This window comes from Astatotilapia calliptera, chromosome 8 (genome assembly GCF_964374335.1).
Source record: "Astatotilapia calliptera chromosome 8, fAstCal68.1, whole genome shotgun sequence".
NCBI lineage: Eukaryota > Metazoa > Chordata > Actinopteri > Cichliformes > Cichlidae > Astatotilapia > Astatotilapia calliptera.
The window spans coordinates 28,622,245-28,644,677 of record NC_137429.1 but is presented as its reverse complement, the minus strand read 5'-3'; the positions used below and the strand labels follow the sequence as shown (position 1 = coordinate 28,644,677).

Here is a 22,433-nt window from a genome sequence, read left to right as displayed (position 1 = left end):
TAGGGTACGTGTTTGAGAATTATACCACGGAGTCAGGTACTTCTGATTAGAGACCTTAGTTTTCACCGGAGCTACAGTATCCAGAGTTGTACGTAGTGAGGAGGTAAAATTATTAACAAGATGATCGACCTCTGTTGGAGTAGCGTTCAGATAGCTGCTCTGCTCTATGTTGGTACAGGGCATTGAAGATGATAACAGTGGGTGGATTATATTCTTAAACTTAGTTACAGCGTTTTCAGAAAGACATCTACTTTGATAAAGTCTACTCTCCACCGCTGTGTAATTAATTATTGTAAATGTAAATGTTATCAGGAAATGATCAGACAGGAGAGGGTTTTCAGGAAACACTGTTAAATGTTCAGTTTCTATGCCATATGTTAAAACAAGATCTAGAGTGTGATTAAAGTGGTGGGTGGGTTCTTTTACATTTTGAGAGAAACCAATTGAGTCTAATAACAGATTAAATGCCATGTTGAGGCTGTCATTTTTAGCATCATGATGTTAAAATCAGCCACAATAATTATTTTATCTGAGCTCAGAACTAAATTAGATATAAAGTCTGAGAAATCAGACAGAAACTCTGTAAGGCCCAGGTGGACGATAGATGATAACAAGTAAGACTGGTTTCTGAGTTTCACAGCTGGGGTGGACGAGGCTAAGCATCAGACTTTCAAATGAATTAAAAGTCTGTCTTGGTCTTTCATTAATTAATAGACTGGTGTGAAAAATTGCTGCCACACCGCCCTCTCGGCCTGTGCTTCGAGATTTCTGGTAGTTAGAATGACTCGGGGGTGTTGATTCATTTAAACTAACATAATCATCCTGCTGCAACCAGGTTTCTGTAAGGCAGAGTAAATCAATTTGTTGATCAATTATTAAGTCATGTACTAACAGAGACTTGGAGGAGAGAGACCTAATATTTAATAATCCACATTTCACTGTTTTACTCTTTGGTTCAGATGTGGATGCTGTATTGTTCTTTCTTTGTAATTGTTTATGTTTAAGTTGTTTGTTGCTGGTTCTTAGTTTGTTTTTTGTCTTTTTGGAAGCTGACACAGTCTCTATGGAGATGGGTTTTTTGGGGGGTAGCAGGAGGAGAGAAGCTGCAGAAAGGCGTGTAAGACTGCAACTCTGCTTCCTGGTCCCAACTCTGGATAGTCATATTTTGGGGGGTTTAATAATGGATGTCCCCATGTACACACCTGACCTCTACCCACTATGCCTGCAACAATGCCCCGGGTCGAATAATCAGGCTCCTTTTTATCTTAAAGGCCTCATAGTACCGTGTCACCCTAATAGAGTACTTCACTCTCAGACCCCAGGTCAGTGGTATTTAAAAGTAGAATGGGAGGCAGAGCCTTCAGCCTCCCATTCAGCCCATCTTCTGTGAAACCAGCTACCAGTTTGGTTTCAGCAGACAGACACCCTCTCTCCTTTTGAGATTAGGCTTAAGACTTTCCTTTTTGGCAAAGCACATAGTTCGGGTTGGATCAGGTGACCCTTAGTTATAATGCAATTGGTCTACGCTGCTGGGGGCGTCCCATGATGCAGCGAGTGTTTCTTCATTCACCTTTTTCACTCACTATGTGTTTATACATCACTCTAAGTTTATCCTTAGTTATTATTAATCTCTGGCTCTCTTCGACCACCTGTCTTTGTCCTGTATTCCTACCCTAACCCCCAACTGGTTTCAGCAGATGGCCATTCCTCCCTGAGCTTGGTTCTGCTGGAAGTTGCTTCCTGTTAGAAGTTTTTCCTTTCCACTGTCAACAAAGCAATTGATCATAAGGGTTCATATGATTGTTGGGTAGGTTCTACCTTACAATGTAAAGAATCTCGAGGTGACTGTTCAAATTGCTATATCTGCTCATTCACAGCTGTCCACTATCAGTTCCTGTCCCCTTCGAGGTCTTAGGCATGATTAGACAATGGCCACCAGCCACATTGGCCAGCCTCCCTTAAGCACTTCTCCCTGAACCCACTGCGGTAGAGCCACTACAGCAGGGCAAGAGCCGAACAGAGAGTGAATCGGCATCCCAGGAGGTAATAGCAAAGAGAGTTGACCGCCCACCTGATTGCCAGACAGTCTTTTTCTACTGTATTGTACCTGAATTTTTAATAAATAATAACCAGCTAGCCCCAAGAACCTCACCTCCTTTTTGGTCTTGGGACATGGGTAGGATGCAATAGCTGCTGTTTCGTCTGTCTGGGGGTACAGCTGCACCGTATGCAGACGCAGGATTAGGACTCTCTCTGTGCATTTCAGGCATCTTTGTGGAATAAAACTCTGATTTCTTTCAGAATTTTATTCAGATGCTGGTCCGAATAGACTTCACCGTAACTCATACAGCTCCTTTATAGTACAAGACATGAACAATGTGCCCTGGTCAGTCAGTATTTCTTTGGGGATGCTGAATGACCTGAAACAGCACCTGCATGACACTCTTTGCAAAAATATTTTTCAGCAGCACTGGTTCGAGATAGCACATTGCATAATCCACCAGAACTAATACAAAGTGATATCCTTGTGCACTCTGGTGAAATGGCCCAATGAGGTTCATGCCAAACAGGACCTCCATCAGCAGGTTATAACGAGCCGATTGCACCGGCCACAACAGACTCAGCATTATTCAACAGCTATTAAAATACCCAAGCAACCACAGAAAATAGGAGAAGCTCTGACCCTTTCTGTAGAGTGGTGTTTTTAGACCAGTACAGTTTATTGTCAGTATGTACTGTCAGGTATAGCCCTCCACAATGTCCACATTGAGCCCCTAGATTGAAAGTCACTGGTTGTCTGGTCCAAAATCAAAGTGCACAATCAATTCCTTGGTCTTTGTCACGTTGAGTTGCAGATGACTCTGCTTGCACCACTTGACAAAGGAGTCCACCACAGCCCAGTACCCTATCTGATAACCCTTACTGATGCATCCAACCACCACACAGTCATAAGAAAATTTCTGAAGCTGGCAGGTCTCTGTAGCCGAGTGGCTGAAGTCCATGATGTAGAGCAGGGGCCTCGAACTCCAGGCCTTGAGGGCCGGTGTCCTGTTGGCTTTAGATCTCACCCTGGGTCAACACACCTGAATCAAATGATTAGTTCATTACCAGGCCTCTGGAGAACTTCAAGACATGTTGAGGAGGTAATTTAGCCATTTAGATCAGCTGTGTTGGATCAAGGACACATCTAAACCCTGAAGGACACTGGCCCTCGAGGCCTGGAGTTCGAGGCCCATGGTGTAGAGGGTGAATAACAAAGGGGAAAAGACGTCCTTTGTGGTCCCTTGGTATTTCTGATCACCTTGTCAGAGACACAATGCTGAAGACGCATATATTGTGGTGTTCCTTGTCAGGTAATCAATAATCCAGGACACTAGACAGGCATCCATCTCATCGCTGTCAGCTTATCACCCAGGAGGGTCCGCCTTATGGCATTAAATGCACTGGAAGTTGAAAAACATTACCCTCACAGTGCTCACTGGCCTATCCAGAATGGCATAGAAGTGACTGAGCAGGTAGATGATGGCGTTCTCAACTCCGAGGTGGCACTGGTAAGCGAACTGATGATCCTGATGTGAGGATAAGAGCTGATTGAGGATAAGGCTTTCCAGGGTCTTCATGACGTGGGAAGTCAGCGCCAGAGGTCTGTAATCCTGGTGGCCACTGGGATGGGTGTCTTTAGTACAGGAATGAGGGCATGATGTGTTCACAGCACTGGGACCCTCTGCAATCACAGGCTCATCGTGAAGAGTTTATCAAAGATTCCACAAAGCTGAGCGCACAGGGCTTTACGATGCAGGGATTCATCACGTCTGGTCCAGCAGACTTGCCTGAGTGGAGTCTTCTCAGTTTTCTCTGAACCTGGTTGTGAGTGAAAGTGACAGGTGGGGGGTGGGGCGTCAAGGACTTTCACAGGAGGCTATGGTGTAAAGTGGAGAGAAAGTGAGAGAGAGTGGCATTGGCTCTGTCTTCACCACACTCTGCCCCTCTGCTATTGAAGGGCCTGAATCCAGTGACTTCCACCCATTCCACTTCCAACCATGCCCCCGGATGAACCAGGGTTTGGTGAACCTGGATCTGCATACATTTTGAGTCCAGCATAGCCTAAAATTTACCCCATTGTCACCTTACCAGAGTACTGTGCTTCTCTACTGGACCAGGGGAACGTGTCGGAGGGCCAGCATCACAGAACACCTGTCACAGCTCCATGAGAGGGCATTCTCGGCCAATGTGTCCCGCCTGCTCGCACCTCCAGCACTGCTGATGGGCAGGGCCCAGTGACTGTAACCACTGGGACCTGCGGAGAGACAGCATATGAAAAAGGATTAGACAAGAAACACGATGAGACATGATCGATCCTCCGTAGCAGCCAACCAAGTTGGGGATGTCCCTGCCACACTGCCAGGGTCAGCCAGACTTGGCCAGGATCATGACAACTTCGAGGCTCATCGGTCAGTGACTTTTGAGCCCCTCCACAAACTGTTCGAGGACAGTTATATTTAGCAGCCGAGCCTTTCCTGGCGTGGGACCATACAGTAGCCAGTGGCTACAGCATCGTACAACCACCTGGCGTAGGTGAAGGGCTGACTTCATAGTCAACATTCCCTCCTTGCCGTGTGACGACAAAGGTCCTTGCCACTTGAAAAGTCATTTTGAGCTGGATGAAAGGAGAAATGCTAGTACTTTATCTCGGAAAAAATTGTCTGAGCCTTGTCCCTGTGTTGTACAGGCGCTGCTGACATTCTTCCATACTAACCTCCCCAACATGTGTAGCTTTTCACTCAGGTCCAGAATGTATAAAATGTTATTCTTGCCTGGGCTTGGACCGCCCTCTCAGTTTTCTTGAATTAGGTTCAACACCTCCAACATCTTCTCATAGGGAGAAAAGCCCAAAATTGCCATGACATTCATGGCCATGATGAGTGTATGGAAACTTCTGACCACAACTGTAGGTTACCAATGACCTGGTGGGTGTTTAAAGGCCAGTTAAGGAACACAAGCTTGCACAACACAAGTAAGATCAGTCTTTATCACTGTTTCAGTGATAGGCACTAGTATTCACTCATCTGCCTTCACACATATGAGCTTGAGTGATCCCATTCTTAATGTGTAGAGTTTAGTGAGATGTTGGACCACCCTTTGCAGCGATGTTTATGGTACTTTTTTACTATTTTTCAAGAAGTGTATTTGTGAGGACAAACATTGATCTTGGATGAGAAGTCCTGGGTCACAGTCTCTGCTCATTCCAGAGGTGTTTTGTTGGTTTGCAGACTGGACTCCATGTCTTTATGGACTTGCACTGGTGTGCAGTCATGTTGAAACAGGAAGGGACCATCACCAAACTGTTCCCACAAAGTTGAGAGCCTGAAATTGTCAAAAATGTTTTGCTATGCTGAAGCGCTAAGAGTTCCTTTCACTGAAACTAAGGGACAAACCTAACTTGTGAAAATAAATTATTATATGTATTAATTGGATAGCCAGATAGGGAAGTGTGATTCGTCAATCCAGAGAATATGTGGCAACAACACTGTATCTGACGCTTTGCATTGCGTTTGGTGATGTAAGGCTTTGATGCAGCTGTTCGGCCATGGAAACCCACCACCCACCTCTTAATTTTTCCTTCCCACTGTCGGAAAACTGCTTGCTAATAGGGGGTCATATGATTGTTGGGTTTTTCTCTGTATCTGTTATTGTACGATCTACTGTACAATATAAAGCGCCTTGAGGCGACTGTTGTTGTGATTTGGCGCTATATAAATAAAATTGAATTGAATTAAATTAAATTGAATTGAATTAATGGGTGAGTTGCTGTCATTCCCAACTTGAAATATTTATTATCAAGGGAATTTCACAATTAGACTTGTTGCACAGGTGGCAGATCCTGAGAGCTCAGTGAATTCCACAAATGTTTGTAGAAGCAGTTTACACAGGTGCTTTGTTTTATACACCTGTGGCTAATGTTCCCTCTAATTTTTCATATGTCTGAGCGAACACACAAACTCCCTGAGCGGACACTTGGACCACTGTGAGCAACAGCAGACGTGGTCACGCCAGCATCGAATCCATCCAAGTCACGTGGTTTATTAAAATAGTCAAATTACAGCATTTACATTTATGTTAGACTACTTTTAATTAAGTGCTTTATCCCACTTACAATGAAAATTAAAAAAAAATCTTGTTCATGACCTTTGTAGTATGTTAACACTATTGGAAGTAAAAATAACTTGAACTCCAACAACTTCTTTTTTTTTTTATAAAGCTCTGACTTGTATTATGAGTCTGAGTCTGTGGTCTGGGAGAGAGTCCTGTAACTCTCTGTCTGCAAAATACCGTATATAATGACCAAGTAACTGAGTTATGCAAACAACAAAGTTTTTTGCAGCTGTTTACCTAAAAATGCAGCCAAGGCGGTTTTTAAAATAAACATTTCAAACTATTTACAGAACAATCAGCTGTTCTGCATCAAATCTGATGCCACACAAATTATTTGTGCCACTCCAAAAAATAATTTCTGTCCACTATGAGATAAAGGAGTGAACAGCCTGATACCTGCAGGCCTGACAACAGGAGATGTATCACTCCTGTAACACCTGTAACATTCAGCAGTCGCCTCATTGTTCTGACACACAACAAAACTATTGACCACACTACACACTAACTACACACTAACTACACAAGATTTGTGCTCACATCTCAAAACACCGCCACGTTCCCCCTTCCTAAACAACTAAATGCCATGTTGCCATATCAACATGGCATTGGTCGACATGGTACATTCTTCGACCAATAGGAAAGGCTGGGGGAGGGAGGCTGTTTTTGCTCACAGGCGGAGAGTGCTTTCCTTTCCTTTGCTGTTTCTTCTTCCAGTAAATATAATCAACAATAGTATTCAGGAAGAAAAACAAACATTGCAGATATTTTATCATAACTCTGGTTTTACGTGGCCGATCAACACAATTTAAAAACTGGTATAAAGTCCACACTTTGTCCGTCAGTTGTTCCGTCTGTCCTGCTCACATCTCCAATGGTTGTACACGTTGTCATTAACGTGGCTTCACTCCACATCAGCCGCTTTGCTCGCTAAAACACCAGTGTCGGCACATAAGGACGCTGTCATAGCCTGTCAACGACGTGGATTAGCTGCGTATATACGAATGTGAATCGCATTATTGGCTGGACTATGGGATAAGGTGGCATCGTTCTAATCCTATACAGGAGCAGCCAGTCACTGACTCACACTGCAAAACAGGATTGTTAAAGTATTAATTTTAATTTCAATTCAGGTTAGATTTTTTTTTTTTTTTTTTTTTTTTTGTGCGCAACGCAGATTTTCTGTGCGCATAATGCGCACGCGCGCAGCTTAGAGGGAACATTACCTGTGGCCAATGGAAGTGATTGGAATTACTTAAATTCAGTCTTTTAGATGGGTGATTTTTTTTGTCCATCTGTGAACAAGTTCCAGTGCAATTGCTTTGCTTAGATCACTCAAAGACTTTTGACCATTTGTACTACTCTGCAGGTTCACTATGGACCTAAAACGTGTGCAGGTAACAAACTTCAGCTTCTGCATCAAACTGAGCCATTGAATATTCATGTTGATAGTCATGGCCACCAACAAGAGCTGTGTCTCCACTACAACCCAGTAATAATCAGGAGTTTTAGTGTTAAAGTTTACAGGTTCATAGCATACCTTACACCTATTCTCGGATTCCTTCACTGACTTCCAGTGAGATAAAGCTCTACAGTGATAGGCCCCTGCTAAGCAGCAGAACGTCTGAGACCTTCACTGCAGCCAGCCTCTCTGATCCTCTAACCAGGGCTTTTCTTACTGTCCCTCACTCTAATTTTACAATCAGAGGAGATCAGTTACCAGCTTGCCTGACTCTGTTATTTGTTTAAAATGACTGCCGAAACCCAATTTTCAGCAGTTCTTAACCTTTCCTTAATCTTTTCCCTTTTATTTTTGGTCATAGTTTGCAACTGTATGCGTGTTTGAACATGTTTACTTAACTTCTGTATGTGGCTTTTTTTAAAACTGTGAAGTGCTTTTGTGTTTAAAAGTGCTATACAAATAAAGTTATTATTGTTGTTGTTGTTGTTGTTGTTCTGTCATGGCAGAGTTCTGAAAGGCTGTGAACAATGGAAAGCCCTGAGCAGAAACTACCTGCTCAGTGCTGTAGAGTGTGCTAGTGTTGCATTGCTTTTAAAGTATGCATATAAAAGTTATTACATTCCAGTTCTTATATGAAACTAAATAAAATCGCCATCTAATAGCCATCACCATCACTGTCTTCTGTGAAAAATTTCCATGTGACCTTTCCAATGTGTTTAGCAGTAAATGGAAATCATTGGTAATCACCTAAACGTATCTCTACATTCAGTTACACTTTCTGCCAAATAGACGTTGCATCAGATGATGTGCTATGCTCTCACTCATTTCCCCAAACCTAACAATCAAATGATGATGTGTATTTTACCTTTAGTGGCCAGGCATGTTTACATGCAGGATATCCTTATGAACTTTAAACATCATGTAGTACACATAGTGCATCGCCTGCTTGAACTGATTTGATGTTGGGCTACAGTCCTGGAGAAATGTAGAATGTAAAACGTAAAACCGTTCACCTTCTGAACCCTTTACCTCCTTTGTCAGTTGTTTATCTTATTTTCCAGATGTGTGTTTACAAGCCCTGATATGTTCCTGTTGTTTAAAGACTTATTTATAGGTATATATTTTTAACTCTTCCATTGTTGGCAGGAAGTAAAAAGTGGAATCATATGTGAGGTCACTGGTAAAGTTTCTTTGTTAAAAATATGATGCATCCTGCAATTGGTTGGATTTTATAATGGTCAGATCAGGCAGTGTCCTCAGTTACTGAACCACCCGCATCCACCAACTCACGCTTCCTTAAATGTGTTCAACTCTGTGGCCTGAAAATGATACTTGTGATAAACATCACTTCAAAGTTCACACAGTAACATTTCATCCATCTTGATTTCCTTTTGAGAGAAAAAGAGAAGCCAATGTTTACTGATCTAAACATTTATTCCATCTCCTCTATAGGCTAAAGAGAAGAGAGATGGCATATTGTCATCCAATGAGAACAGGTGTCGGCCACTATCATCAAGCGAGGTGGAGGGCGTATTGTGGCATGGCCCACGGACAATTTTTCTGCAGAAGAACTCACAGGGATTTGGCTTTACTCTGCGGCATTTTATTGTCTACCCACCAAAGTCCTTCCTCAATAACCTTAAGGTAAAATACTGCTTTCATTAGATGCACTTGAACTTTGAACTTTTCTTGTATTTGAAATCTGCATTACATTAACTCTCTGAGGTCTAAGCCATATTTTGAAAAATGGCAAAACTGACTTGTTATTAATAAAATGTGAATATATTTTGATGTATGTTAGAATTGTTATTAAAACCAACACTCCGTATTCTGATTGCCTAGGGTTATTTAGGATTGGGGTTTCCTGACAGTAATTTGAGCTCACAGGGTCAATCGAATTTTGTTAAATAAAACTTTGGTAACTTATGAGGTGTGGAACAACTATTGAACATTCTGGTAAGCAACTTATCTTGCACTGATTGTTTTCTGGAATCAAAACTAAACTTAAAAAGTCTGAATCTGAATAACTCAACCCCATATACCTATATCATATATCATATTTGTTTTGGGATTTTTTTTTTAGCTTATTAGGACTAGTGACATTCTCTTAGCTACTAACAGACATCATTAATATCATGTTAATGATGTCATTTGGTAAGTGGCAAAAGGGGAGTGAGGAGTTGTCCTAAAATACTAAATCAGTGTTTATTATTATTATCATCATCATTATTATTATTATCATTATTATTATTAGTAGTAGTAGTCGTAGTAGTAGTAATTTATTTAGAACATTTTTTATTGTTTAGCCATTTTTGTGTGGTGTAGCAGCAGGGCTCAGTGTATTTACATAGGGCTTTAGGTGCCAAGGTCAAGAATCAAATAATTCAGCATAGTATCAAAAGCCCGACGTGGACCAATTAGACCACCAATCCAACTGACAGAAAGCAGCATGTTAATGTGTGAGTGTGTTTATGGGAAACTCAGGCAGAATGCCATGGAGGCAGAGAAGCAGCAGCCAGACCTGGAGCAGTGCCCTGTGGTCTTTCTTATCTTAACACCTGCCCTGTTTCTTTCACAGGATGAAGAGAATGGAAATGGAAATGAAAAAGGTAGGTGTTTGCTGTTTCTGCTAACTTAATCAACCCCCCATTTTTTCCAAATGTTTACACATTTACAGGGGGTCGGATTTATATAATGAATCACATCAATATTACTTCTAAGTGTCTCAACATGTCCTTGGGCCCCTATTGTGTTATGTTTTGTAATGTGGTAAATGTACTGGATCTTATATAGCGCTTTAGTACTCTCCCAGAGCACTCAAAGCGCTTTATACAGCATGCCTCATTCACCCATTCATAGAAGTTGCAACATTGTATTTCTCTGCTTAAGTGCAACATTCACACACATGTGATCCATTAGAGAGCAACTAGGGGTTAATGTCTTGCCCAAGGATACTTGACATGCAGACTGGGGCAGCCAAGGATCAAATCACCAACCTTCCAATTATTAGGAGACCAGCTCCCCAAACAACAAACAATGAGGATACGGGTTTATTTTGTTTGTTTTTACATTTACTTAGATCTGATATAACACTGTGGGCTTTAATGGTACTTTAACCAGGTTGCCAGAGGTCTTGGTTGGAGCCAATGGACACGATCTTCGTGAAGAGTGTGAAAGAAAATGGTCCTGCCCAACAAGCTGGACTGTGTACAGGTAGGAAACATGCATCTTCACAACATGAATTATACACTTCATTCTGTGGTTAAAAATGTGAAATTTCCAGCTACCTAAAAACAGACGGTAACAGCTTTGGTTAGAGGCATTATGTTTTTGGATTGTCCAATCTAATATAAATGTATTTTGCCAGAAATGCCGGAATCTCAGGTTAAAGCTCACAAAACTATTTCAACAACCACCAAGCAGCTAAAACAGCAAATGATTAAAGAGCAGGTAATGGATTCGGCAAAAACATGTAAACACAAAGCGCAACCCAACAGCACATACGCAGACATGCCGCTGGGACATCTCGCAGATTCTGAAGCTGCAGGTTTCGTCACTCTCCGACCAAAATTCACTGAACCAGCAGCAGAAGAACATCGTCATCAGTCCATCACACTTCCTGTACAGCTCTCTCTCTCAGTTTATTTCAAGACTAGTTTACCATCAAAAATCTCTGTTTCCTCCATTATGTGCTTGGTTATTACCCTCAAATTTCTGCTATTCAAAGGATACTTGCTGTACGGAAGAAATTTGAGCTTTTACAAATTATACCTAATTATAAAACTCTTAGCTGTGTCTCTAATAAAACCTTTGTACCTTAGTTCTGCTTCACTTCAGCAGCATCAGGTAATGTTCATATGCACAATATACTGCAGAATATTTTTAAGGTTATTTGCTATAAAAAGACAGAGCAGGAAAATCTCCTTCATGTTTTTCTGTGTTTTATCGTCAGTTACTTTGAGACAAAGACCTCTGATGAAGTCTCATGAGCATCAGCTTTGTTGCTTACATAGATATAAAATTATGGATATGTACTGATAAATAATCATAATTATAATATTTCTAACTGTTTGAGTCAAAATTGAAGTGAATTGAATTGAACTGAATTGAATCGAATCGGGACAATGTGAATCAGAATTTAATCAGTCAATCAAATCAGTGACGATACCCATCCCTAATTACAACATCTTAATTAGGGATGGGTATTGATAAGATTTTCACGATTCCGATTCCATTTTCGATTCTGTTTAACGATTCGATTCTTTATCGATTCTCTTATCGATTCTTTTTTTTTTTTTTTTTTTTTTAAAGGAGAACACTAAGGGTTAGGGGCAACTTTTTTATATCTTCTCTTTGAACAAGGTAGAAATTTAGGAGTAACATGGCCTTACAAACCCAACAGTGAGATCTTAAGAGATCCTTAAGAGATCCAGCCTACGGCTCTTCAATGGGGTGTCACAGGGTCCCCAGGAAAAAAAATTGTAAATGTAAAATAATAAAATAAATATTCGTCTGTAGCAATAACAAAGTATAACATAAATTATTCTGTAGCAACTACACAAGAATATCCAGTAATGTCCCTGCCTACAATTAAACACATTCACTTACTGAAAATCGGGGGCATCTGCTGTGGCAAACGGGTGCAAGCCTTTGACCACAAACTGAGTCTCTGCTCGGTGACATTCGTCTATCCTGGCCTGAAAGGAGACGCTACCGGTAGACTGCAGCGAGAACTGCCAGCATCTGAGCCAGACTCTGTCTGTCTCATCATGGTCACCTAAATGCACAGTAATGGCAGGTTTGTAATAAGGCAGATCGCGCTAACATAATATGCACTGTTGTTGATTATTTACCTGCCGCATTAACGGGAGAGGACGTGCAAACGTTACCGCTGCTGCTGGGTTGAGATTCACGAGTCCGGAGCGGAATTAAAAACATGACATTCATTTAAGGTCATCACGTGTTTTGTCAGCAAATGCTTTTGCATATTCGTAGTGTTTCCTCCCTTAAATGAATGAATGAATAAATCGATAAGGGAATCGTTTGCAAAAATGGCAAACAATTCCAAGGAATTGAAACAGTGGGAACCGGTTCTCAACAAGAACCGGTTTTTGATACCCATCCCTAATCTTAATACAGCCAGCCAAAATATGCGATAATAGCCCACCACTAGCTTTGACAATAGAATGAAGTACACGATCATTAGCCTATAAAACTATTCAGATCTATTCTCAGTAACGATCTGAATAGTTGTTTAGTCTTGGACCTGTCTGGGGTCATACATGTCAACATGGATAAAATTTACTGGCATAGTCATAAATCTTATTAAAAGATTATGGTATAATCTAAAACTGAATTATTATAATAACATATAACAATGTAATTTTATGACAGATTCACACCTATATGTGTATGTTATCATATCATGTATATGTTAATTTTGTATTTGGAACAATGTCAAGAACAGAAAGAAAGAGAACTACAGTGTCCAAAGATGTGCAGTCAGTGATATTAGGTCAATTCCTGAGTCTAAATTACAAATAGGTGTGAATGTGAATGGTTGTCATTCTTCCTATGTTAGCTCTGCAAATACTTGCAACCTGTCCAGGGTATACCCGCCTCTCACACTATGGCAGCTGGAATAGCCTGCAGTCCACTCATCAAACTGAATTGGATAAGTGGAAGAAAATGGATGAATGGACAGATTGAAATTTCTTGTCTTTACCTGTCTTCGCAATATAGAGTAGTAAGACTTAAAAAAGTTTGTTCAGAGACTAATAACACACTATCAATGAATAAATGGGTTCAAAAGTTACCAAATTTGGGTGGCTGTAGCTCAGGAGGCAAAGCAGGTCATCTACTGAGTGGAAGGCTGGTGTTTCAGTCCCTGCCTGCTCCAGTCTGCATGCCACATATTTTTAAGTTGCTTTTTGATATATCCATCTCTGTCACGGTCGATAGCAGGGACTCAAGCACAGAGCAGGTTGACGTTTCCAAACACAGTTTATTTATAACACCAGTGCAGAATATATACAGTGAGGGGGGAAATCCAGGGTTCCAAAGGTCCAAGGGGAAGCTCTCTCACACTCGTTCTCGTCTTCACGCCCAAATCACACACGTTTGCACAGCAGGATGGTCACAAGTCCGGGGAGGAAAACTATCACACAGGAGAGGGAAATTACTCACAAGTCACAAAACACTTAAGCAAAGATTCACAGGAGCTGAGAGGATCACTAACGTGTCTCACACAATCATCCAGCGACGAGAGGATCTGCGTCCCAGCCTCAAATAGTGGACAGGTAATGACAGCTAATCACGAACAGGTGTGTGGGCCAAGGGCGGGAGCCCGCAGTGAGCTCCGCCCAGGCAGAGAGAGGGAGAGGGAGAGAAAGAATACAAAACACATGTAGCCTTGCGGGGCCGGCTGGGCAGACACGGGGACCATGACAGTACCCCACCCCTCAACGGGAGCCTCCCGACGACCCACCAGGCTTACCTGGATGCCTGCGATGGAAGTCCCGAAGCATATCCTTATCCAGGATAGCCGCCCGAGGCACCCAGGAACGTTCCTCTAGCCGGTAGCCCTCCCAATCCACCAGGTACTGAAAACCTCTACCCCGGCGTCAGGAGTCCATGATGCAGATGATATTGTAAACCAGCTGGCCATCCACGAGCCAGGGGTGGTGGCGGGGGCCTGTAAGGAGGGCACAACGAGCTGGAGGGCACAATGGGCTGGAGAGCACCGGCTTGACCTGGGACACATGACAGACATTATGAATCCACATGTTGCGCGGCAGTTTGAGACAGACAGACACAGGATTGACAATGGCGTCTATGGGAAAAGGACCAATAAACTGGGGTGACAGTTTCTTGGATTCGGTCCGTAATGGCACAAAACCAGTCGACAGCCATACCTGTTGTCCGACGGTCAGCGAGAGCCTTGTTCTGTTCTGCTGTGCGGAGTAGAGCGGCCCGAGTCGCATGCCAGGCACGGCAGCACCTACGGAGGTGAGCCTGCACAGAGGGAATGGTGTGCTCACCTTCGATCGCTGGCAGCAAAGGCAGCTGGTAACCCAGGGACGCTTCAAAAGGAGACTTGCCTGTGGCGGTAGAGATGTGGCTGTTGTGTGCGTATTCAATCCACGGAAGCTGTTCACTCCAGGCTAATCGCGAACAGGTGTGTGGGCCAAGGGCGGGAGCCCGCAGTGAGCTCCGCTCAGGCAGAGAGGAGAGAGGGAGAGGGAGAGAAAGAATACAAAACACATGTAGACATGCGGGGCCGGCTGGGCAGACACGGGGACCATGACAATCTCTGTGTGAAATATAGATAGAAAGCACTTAATCATAGAAATATAGTTTTTGTATGAATGGGTGAGTGAGGCATCTTGGATAGAGTGCTTTGAGTGCTCAGGTAGAAGGCAGCAAAGCGCTATATATAAGAACCAATAGATTTACCTATTTGATGCAAATAAATGTAGTCTAAAGCCCTTTGAGTGGTTAGTAAGACTAGAGGAGTGCTATATACACACTACTATATAGCACTCCTCAGGTGTGGGATTAGAGCTCTGGGTAGCTCCCCAACTGGGTCTAGAGAGTATTTTAAATTCAGGGAATTTAAAATAGAAAGTAGCTCGTCCACAGAAGGACTGGTAGCTCCCCTTACGATAAGGGTTCAGATCGCGCGAACAGGTGTGAAATGTGTGTGTTTAGTTAGTTAGTTTGTTTGCTTGTTTTAATCAATTTTAAATCATGCTTTTTATTTGTTTTTGTTTCTAATGTCTCTGTAAAGCACTTTGAATCACCTTGTTGTTGAATTGTGCTATACAAATAAATTTGCCTTGCCTTGCCTTACTAAGACATTTGCCAAGTGCCACTGTTCAACTGATTGCTAACGTAAAAACAACAACACAGCACATAGGCATGCAGATACGGCCAAGACCATTAGCTGAAATTTGAACGGCTGACAATCAGAAACTGTTCCCACACAACAACTAGAGAGTTTAATGCCAATGTTTGAAAAAGTGGTGAATGGCTAGACTGGGTTGAGATGTTAGGACTGCAGTAACTCAAATAAACACTCGTTAAAACAAGGTATGCAAAAGAGCATCTCGAAATGTGCAAAACCTTGAAGCAGATGTACTACAGCAGCAGAAGACCACACTGTGCACCATTCCTGTCAGCTACAAACAGGGAGTTGATGCTTTGGCATGAGCTCACCATAACTGGACGACAGAAGATTGCAACAATGTTGCCTGATCTGAGAATTTTGCTTAAACAACATGAAAGCAACGATCTATCCTGCCTCATGTTAATGGTTCAGCCTGCTGGTGGTCTAATAGTGTGGGAGATATTTTCTGGGAACACTTTAGGTCCTTTAGTAACCCAACCACACACCCTGTGCATGCAACTTTTTTTTCCTTTCCTCTCTTAGTGTGTGTGCCTTTGTGTCTTCCAGGGGACAGACTGGTGAAGGTGAATGGGCAGAGCATTCTGGGGAAAACCTACTCTCAGGTTATAGCACTCATCCAAAACAGGTTGGAGATTTTTTTTTTTTACATCTCATTGATTACATCTAAATTCTTTATCAAGGATTAGACTCATTTTTATGGTATTATTTATTATTTTTTTGTAGTGAAAACATTCTGGAGCTCTCTATTATGCCAAAAGATGAGGATGTGTTGCAGTTGGTAAGTGTGAGTATAGTCTTTCTTTAATATTCTCTTCTTCTCTTCTTTTCCCTTGTGACTTGTGTAACCATCAGTGAGCTAGCCATCAGTGTAACAACAGGGGTTTAAATTTCTGCTTCAGTTCATTCAGAAACTGTTCAAATGTTTGTGCATGGACAGAAAGGACTTCATTATCAGCTGGCATGCACAGGTAACTGTGTAATTAATTAATTAATTCTGTTAAAAGAGAAGGGGATGAGATAAAAATAGATCACCCAACAAAGAACCTGTTGAAAATGCTTTGAAGTTTTACAAGCTGGGTTCCAATGTTGGTTGTACGGTAAAGATTTACAGACAAAAAGCCAGAAAAAGTGCTGCATAGTGCATCCTGACTGACTTTGCCCACTCTGCCCTCTTGCTGCCCCTGCTGTTCATCCTGTATTTCGATTTTACATTGTCTCCTCCCCCCTGCTGTCCTCAGGCATACTCCAAGGACGCCTACATGAAGGGCAATGAGCCATACTCAGGTAAAGCCCGAAACCTCCCAGAGCCACCACCTCCTTACTATCCGTCAAACAAGCCCAGCTCTACTTCCTCACAGACTAGCCGCAACATTTACAGCTCCCTTGACAACTGGCAGTGTCGAACCAGCCCTGTCACCCCACCATTAGACAACCGCCGCCCTGCTGCTTCTACTCCCCCCGAGTGTTGGTTTAGGAGTCCTGAGGATCCAAGCGTTCGATTTGCCCCATTGGGGGGACACCGCGGACGGTCCTCATCTGCCGTTACTGCACTGGACTTTCACTTTGTTAACCACAATGCAGCCATCGCTTCTGCAACTCTACCTCCACCTCGGAAAGCTCCTGCCCATGTTCATGTTGGCACCCTCTACCACCAGCAACTGTCAGACTATAGCCACATTCATGGCACAGAATGCATCTCACCCCAGTATCGCAGTATATCTCAGGATCATTTAGCTGAGCTGGGGTTGGGCTTAACAGTTACTCCCAAACCATCAGCTACTGCTGTGGCTTCTTTAGAGCAACGGAGAAGAGAAACCTTCCTGCATCACCAGGCAGCTGCTGCTGCCCACTATTCCTGTTGGTTCAGCAGCTGTGGTAGTTCATCAGGACCAGCAAAGAAGTCCTGTTCAGAGACCCTGCTGGCAGCCTATGCCGAATATGAGCACAACTACGGACGTTCTATGGAAACACTGGCCCAAGCCTCCGCTCTGGTCAGTCCACATTCTGAACAGACTTCACAAAGCTCCAACATGATAAAATTCAACATACAAAAAGACCTGAGAACCTCAGAACCTCAGCACCAAAGCACAGGAAAATCATCTATCACAACTGCTTCTACAGGGCCTCCCAGTGAGAGACAGTCAGGTCAGCAAGTAGCAGAGCCCCAGAAAAGGAGAGGAAGAGAGGAAGAGCAAGTGGGCTACAAAAGCTACAGCCCTACTTTTTCCCACAAAGCTGGTCATGTCTTTCAGCAAGCCCACTCCTTTAGAGAGCCTGGCTACAGCAGCCCTCACCTTGACTGGAGGCCTGCCACCAGAGACAGCCCTGCTGATACTGATGTAGGGTCCAAGTTCATTACCCCTCAGTCTGCATCAGAGGAGGAGATAATGGAGCTTGGGGAGCACCGAGAAGTCATCTCCCCTGTATCCGTGACTCAAGAGGTGGTCCTAAGGCAGAAGCTGCCTCCAGGTCGTCATACACCCATTCAGACTCTGCAACATTCGAACTACAACACACCTGTGGAGTCCACAGAGCTGCCTGGTTTGACACTCTGCACCTCTCCTGTTCCTGCAGAGACTATTCCCAACCGCAGGTCCAGCGGCAACCTGGCACAGAATGTATTTGATTCCTTATCCTCTATTCCCTTCATAGGTTAGTAACCTTTCCTCAAACTTGCATAGTTATACGGTGTCAGATTGTAACAAATTTAAAGGTTATAATGAATGCTTTTAAATTGGATATTTACAACAATGTTAAAAGTGCTATTTTATGTCATTATTCATTATTCTCAACATTTCTTGTCTAGTCTGCTGACAGATGGAGAGAAATAAAATATATCAAAGAGATCTTTAATATTTGATCCAAAACTAAAACTTGAGGGTTAGTTCACAAAACTTACAAAAAATGCCACTGAAGGCACAAATAATCTTTAAGATCCTGTCAGCTAGGCAAATAGCTCAGCAGCATTGTCTCAAAAGCACTGTGAGTGCCAGTCTTTTTACCATTTATCAAAATTATATCACAATATTTCAAGAAAAGTTGCAGTAAAAGTATTTTTGTCAATATAGTAAAAAAAACCCAAAAAAACCAACAATGTTTCACTGACGTTTGCAGCATGGAGCACCAGGTCACATTTATATGTGTGAGTAAATGGTAAAATGGTAAATGGCCTGTATTTATATAGCGCTTTTCTAGTCCCTAAGGACCCCAAAGTGCTTTACATATCCAGTCATCCACACATTCACACACTGGTGATGGCAGCTACATTGTAGCCACAGCCACCCTGGGGCGCACTGACAGAGGCGAGGCTGCCGGACACTGGCGCCACCGGGCCCTCTGACCACCACCAGTAGGCAACGGGTGAAGTGTCTTGCCCAAGGACACAAAGACCGAGAATGTCCAAGCCGGGGCTCGAACCGGCAACCTTCCGATTACAAGACGAACTCCCAACTCTTGAGCCACGATAAATAAATACAGGGCATTTTTTCCACCCTTTTTTATTGAGTTACACACTGCCTAATCTATTTAACCATGGTGTCAGCAGCAGCAGTATTACACCTAGTGGCAAGGCATAAATCAAATGTAGGCCTAAAAATTATTTAGGTAGGTTTTTGTTTGTTTGTTTGGTTGGTTGGTTGGTTGGTTGGTTGGTTGTTCCCCCTGAAAAACGAAGTAAAAATATAAAATAACTGCTTTACAGTTAAATTCAATAATAAGTGAAGTAACTTAACCTCTTACCTTTTCAGGCTTTACAGGAGCCACAATATTGTCACATAATTGTCACAAAATTGAAACTGAAAAATGGTTTTTGTGATGTTAAATCATGGTCGAGCTTTTAACCAGCTGCCTAAAGCCCATCAGCATCAGTAGCTTTCATCCATCATCTGCTCTTCCTATCGTATGGAGTGCAACTAGCAAACACAAGAGTCGTGTTTACATTTAGGTTGCACATCACCAGCTGCTAGTATCTCCTCTTTCGGGGTCTAGTTTTACTCAACACTGTTTTTGTTTTACAACAATCCTCGATTCCACAGGTATCGTGGGACAACAGCAATGATATCACAATATCACATTTTTAAATGTGATATTTAAATAAATAATTTAAATTGTGTGAAGTCATTCTTCCGTGGATCTTGCCACGCTCCTGTGCATTATACCTGGCTCTGAAGATTGCGTAGCCCTCCGGTGCTGTTGGCTCGTCTGGCTTCACAAGTTTGAAAAAACAAAGCGCTGACCAGTCCTGAATGCACTGCTGCATAGATGCGCTGTATCAGAGGTGCCGAATCATAACAGATGGTAACTTTGGCTGAAACAAGAAGACACAAAAAAACAACAGCTAAAAAGTAGGTCTGACTCTAAGCAATCTATGACGTTTGCAACAGACCACCATGTTAATTCAAAAAGGCCTCGCTTGCCTCAGTTAAGGTCGTGTTCATGACTCAACAATAAGAATTTAAAAAAAAAAATAGCTTCCATGGGTGATTTTCCAGTTTTCCTACCTTACAGCCTACACAAAAAAATTGCCTGACCATAAACCATCTTAAACTGAACATACCTAATAATGAGGCTGAATTTGAACATTGTTTGCTGCTTAACTCAAATATACATTTTTTTTCTTTTTTTTTTTTTTACCAACAAATACTGTTTTAAGATCCTCCTGGCAGCAAACAAAAAAAGCCCAAACAAAATGTTGGAATCAGGAAAGTCTCCCTAATACCACGTTGTTTGTCAATATTGTCATGCATATAGATTCACTGGAACAAATAACATTTTATTATTAGCCATAGCAACTAGCTGCTACTTTGATGAAATTTAAAAGACAGCTAACATGGCTAGTGAATAATTGATAATTATTAAAAACCTATGTTTGCTGTGTGTGCTGACCAGGCTGACATTTAGTGATTCTATTTATGACTCACTGTTGTTACAACAGGAGCTTTACTGACCCATTAAGTGTTATTCAGTGATGCGCACATCAACTCCTGTTCATGAGTTCAGCTGCTACTCAGGGGAGGAGAGTGCCTGTCTGTCTGCAGCAGTGCTGTGTGATAAAGTGTGTCAGCTGGAAGAGGTGAAGACACTTTGTATCCATATTGTTGCAAATAATTATCTAATCCAGTAGTAATGGTCACTTTATTATTGTGTCACAAGTGTTTGTCACAATGTGTAACAAGTCTAGCTTCTTGTGAAAAATGTTTCTAGATTAGACTCTTAAGTAATGTTAAGAACGAGATAAATATCACAAAGTGCTTCACATCAAAAATGTTTAAAGAAACAAATCAAAACAAAAATTACACAAAAGCGAGCCTAAAAAGAGTTCTAGATGAGTTTCAGGTACATTTCACAAGACATCACTGAGTCCAGATCTCAGGCTCAGTAGGAGAGCAAGAAAAAAAAGTTACTGAACAGGTCATCTACTGCTTTCCAAAAGTGACTATACGTGACTATAATAGTAAGTTCCAGTTTTTTGTATTCAACTTCATGCTTCTTTATAGAAGAACATACTTTCTGTCTAATAAGATTGCACATCTAAAGCAGTGTTTTAGCATACGACCTTGTTAGCATGGCAGGCTAAAATCCCATGCTATGTGAAAGCAAAGTATAAAAACTATTTTTTTACTCCACACTATATATTTTATATTTACTCATTAACTCATCGACCAGTGTCTCAGTCAATTGTTGGCTTTTTTGTTGTAACCTCGGCTTCTGTCTCCTTCTCCTCTTTTTCTCTCTGACTTACTTTGTGTATTTACAGGTAGTATTAAAAATCGACGATCCTCTTACCTACTCGCCATCACCACTGAGAGATCCAGGTCCTGTGATGAAGGTCTCAACACCTTCAGGGAAGAAAGCCCTGTCTTCTCGTAAGTCGAGAATCCTGGAAATGAAATTTGATGGCTTTGTGTCATTCCAGATATGAGGCCATTTTCCACCTCAGAGACTCAGTTGAACTTTTTTTGTGATTTGTGTGTCCACTACATAGGACATAAATGAATGTCCAGGTCAGGAGGTTAAAGTGGTTTTTACAGAGTAAAAGTCAAATTGTACAACAATTAGAACACAACTGATGTCATAGAGAAATAAATAATAACATAAATAACAAAAGTACGTCAACAGAAGTTAACTTTTTAACAGAGCTGGAATGAGCCCTGGTGCCACAGACTGGCTTAAGTCTTGTACAAGGGACAACTAATAGATTTTGAGCTTATGAGTTAAGACAGCGAACAGCAGTGTACTTAACAATTAGTTCAGATATGTAGTCTGGACTCAGTGCTCCCTGTGGTCGCTATGTCCACTGTGAGCGACCATCTTTGAACAGAGGCGGTGGTTTACGACACCAACTCTCTGCCATCTATAATCCAGTTTTGAGATCCCTTCCCAGACGCCTTAACGCCCACTCACATCCTGGGCCATCTGACCTCAGGAATTCGCATGATAAGGTGGGGCCAGGTTTCACAATGAACACACCCGAAACTCTGGCTGATTGGGACCCACGCCCAGTTTCACACCTTGGCTCAGGCGATTAGAGGATCAACAGGGGGTCCTTTTGTCCCTCTGTGGGGGGAAACTCCCACTAGGTTTACAGTGGGGCAAAAAAGTATTTAGTCAGCCACCGATTGTGCAAGTTCCCCCACCTAAAATGATGACAGAGGTCAGTAATTTGCACCAGAGGTACACTTCAACTGCGAGAGACAGAATGTGAAAAAAAAATCCATGAATCCACATGGTAGGATTTGTAAAGAATTTATTCGTAAATCAGGGTGGAAAATAAGTATTTGGTCACCTCAAACAAGGAAAATCTCTGGCTCTCACAGACCTGTAACGTCTTCTGTAAGAAGCTTTTCTGTCCCCCACTCGTTACCTGTATGAATGGCACCTGTTTGAACTCATCATCTGTATAAAAGACACCTG

The 22,433-nt window shown here is 42.2% G+C and overlaps 1 protein-coding gene across 8 annotated transcripts in view; it reads left to right on the top strand.

Moving 5' to 3' along the window:
- Positions 1 to 22,433, top strand: part of LOC113027774 (rho GTPase-activating protein 23-like) — a 74,107-nt gene that overhangs the window by 31,990 nt on the left and 19,684 nt on the right. For 6 of the 8 annotated variants that reach the window (XM_026177571.2, XM_026177570.2, XM_026177567.2 and 3 more), the window contains exons 2-8: positions 9,065 to 9,256; positions 10,191 to 10,221; positions 10,733 to 10,825; positions 16,068 to 16,146; positions 16,245 to 16,305; positions 16,760 to 18,173; positions 21,277 to 21,385. In XM_026177571.2, the coding sequence (XP_026033356.2) occupies positions 9,065 to 9,256; positions 10,191 to 10,221; positions 10,733 to 10,825; positions 16,068 to 16,146; positions 16,245 to 16,305; positions 16,760 to 18,173; positions 21,277 to 21,385 (1,979 nt within the window). The remainder of the gene's footprint in view (positions 1 to 9,064; positions 9,257 to 10,190; positions 10,222 to 10,732; positions 10,826 to 16,067; positions 16,147 to 16,244; positions 16,306 to 16,759; positions 18,174 to 21,276; positions 21,386 to 22,433) is intronic. The other 2 variants (XM_026177569.2, XM_026177568.2) reach the window with 2 other exon arrangements.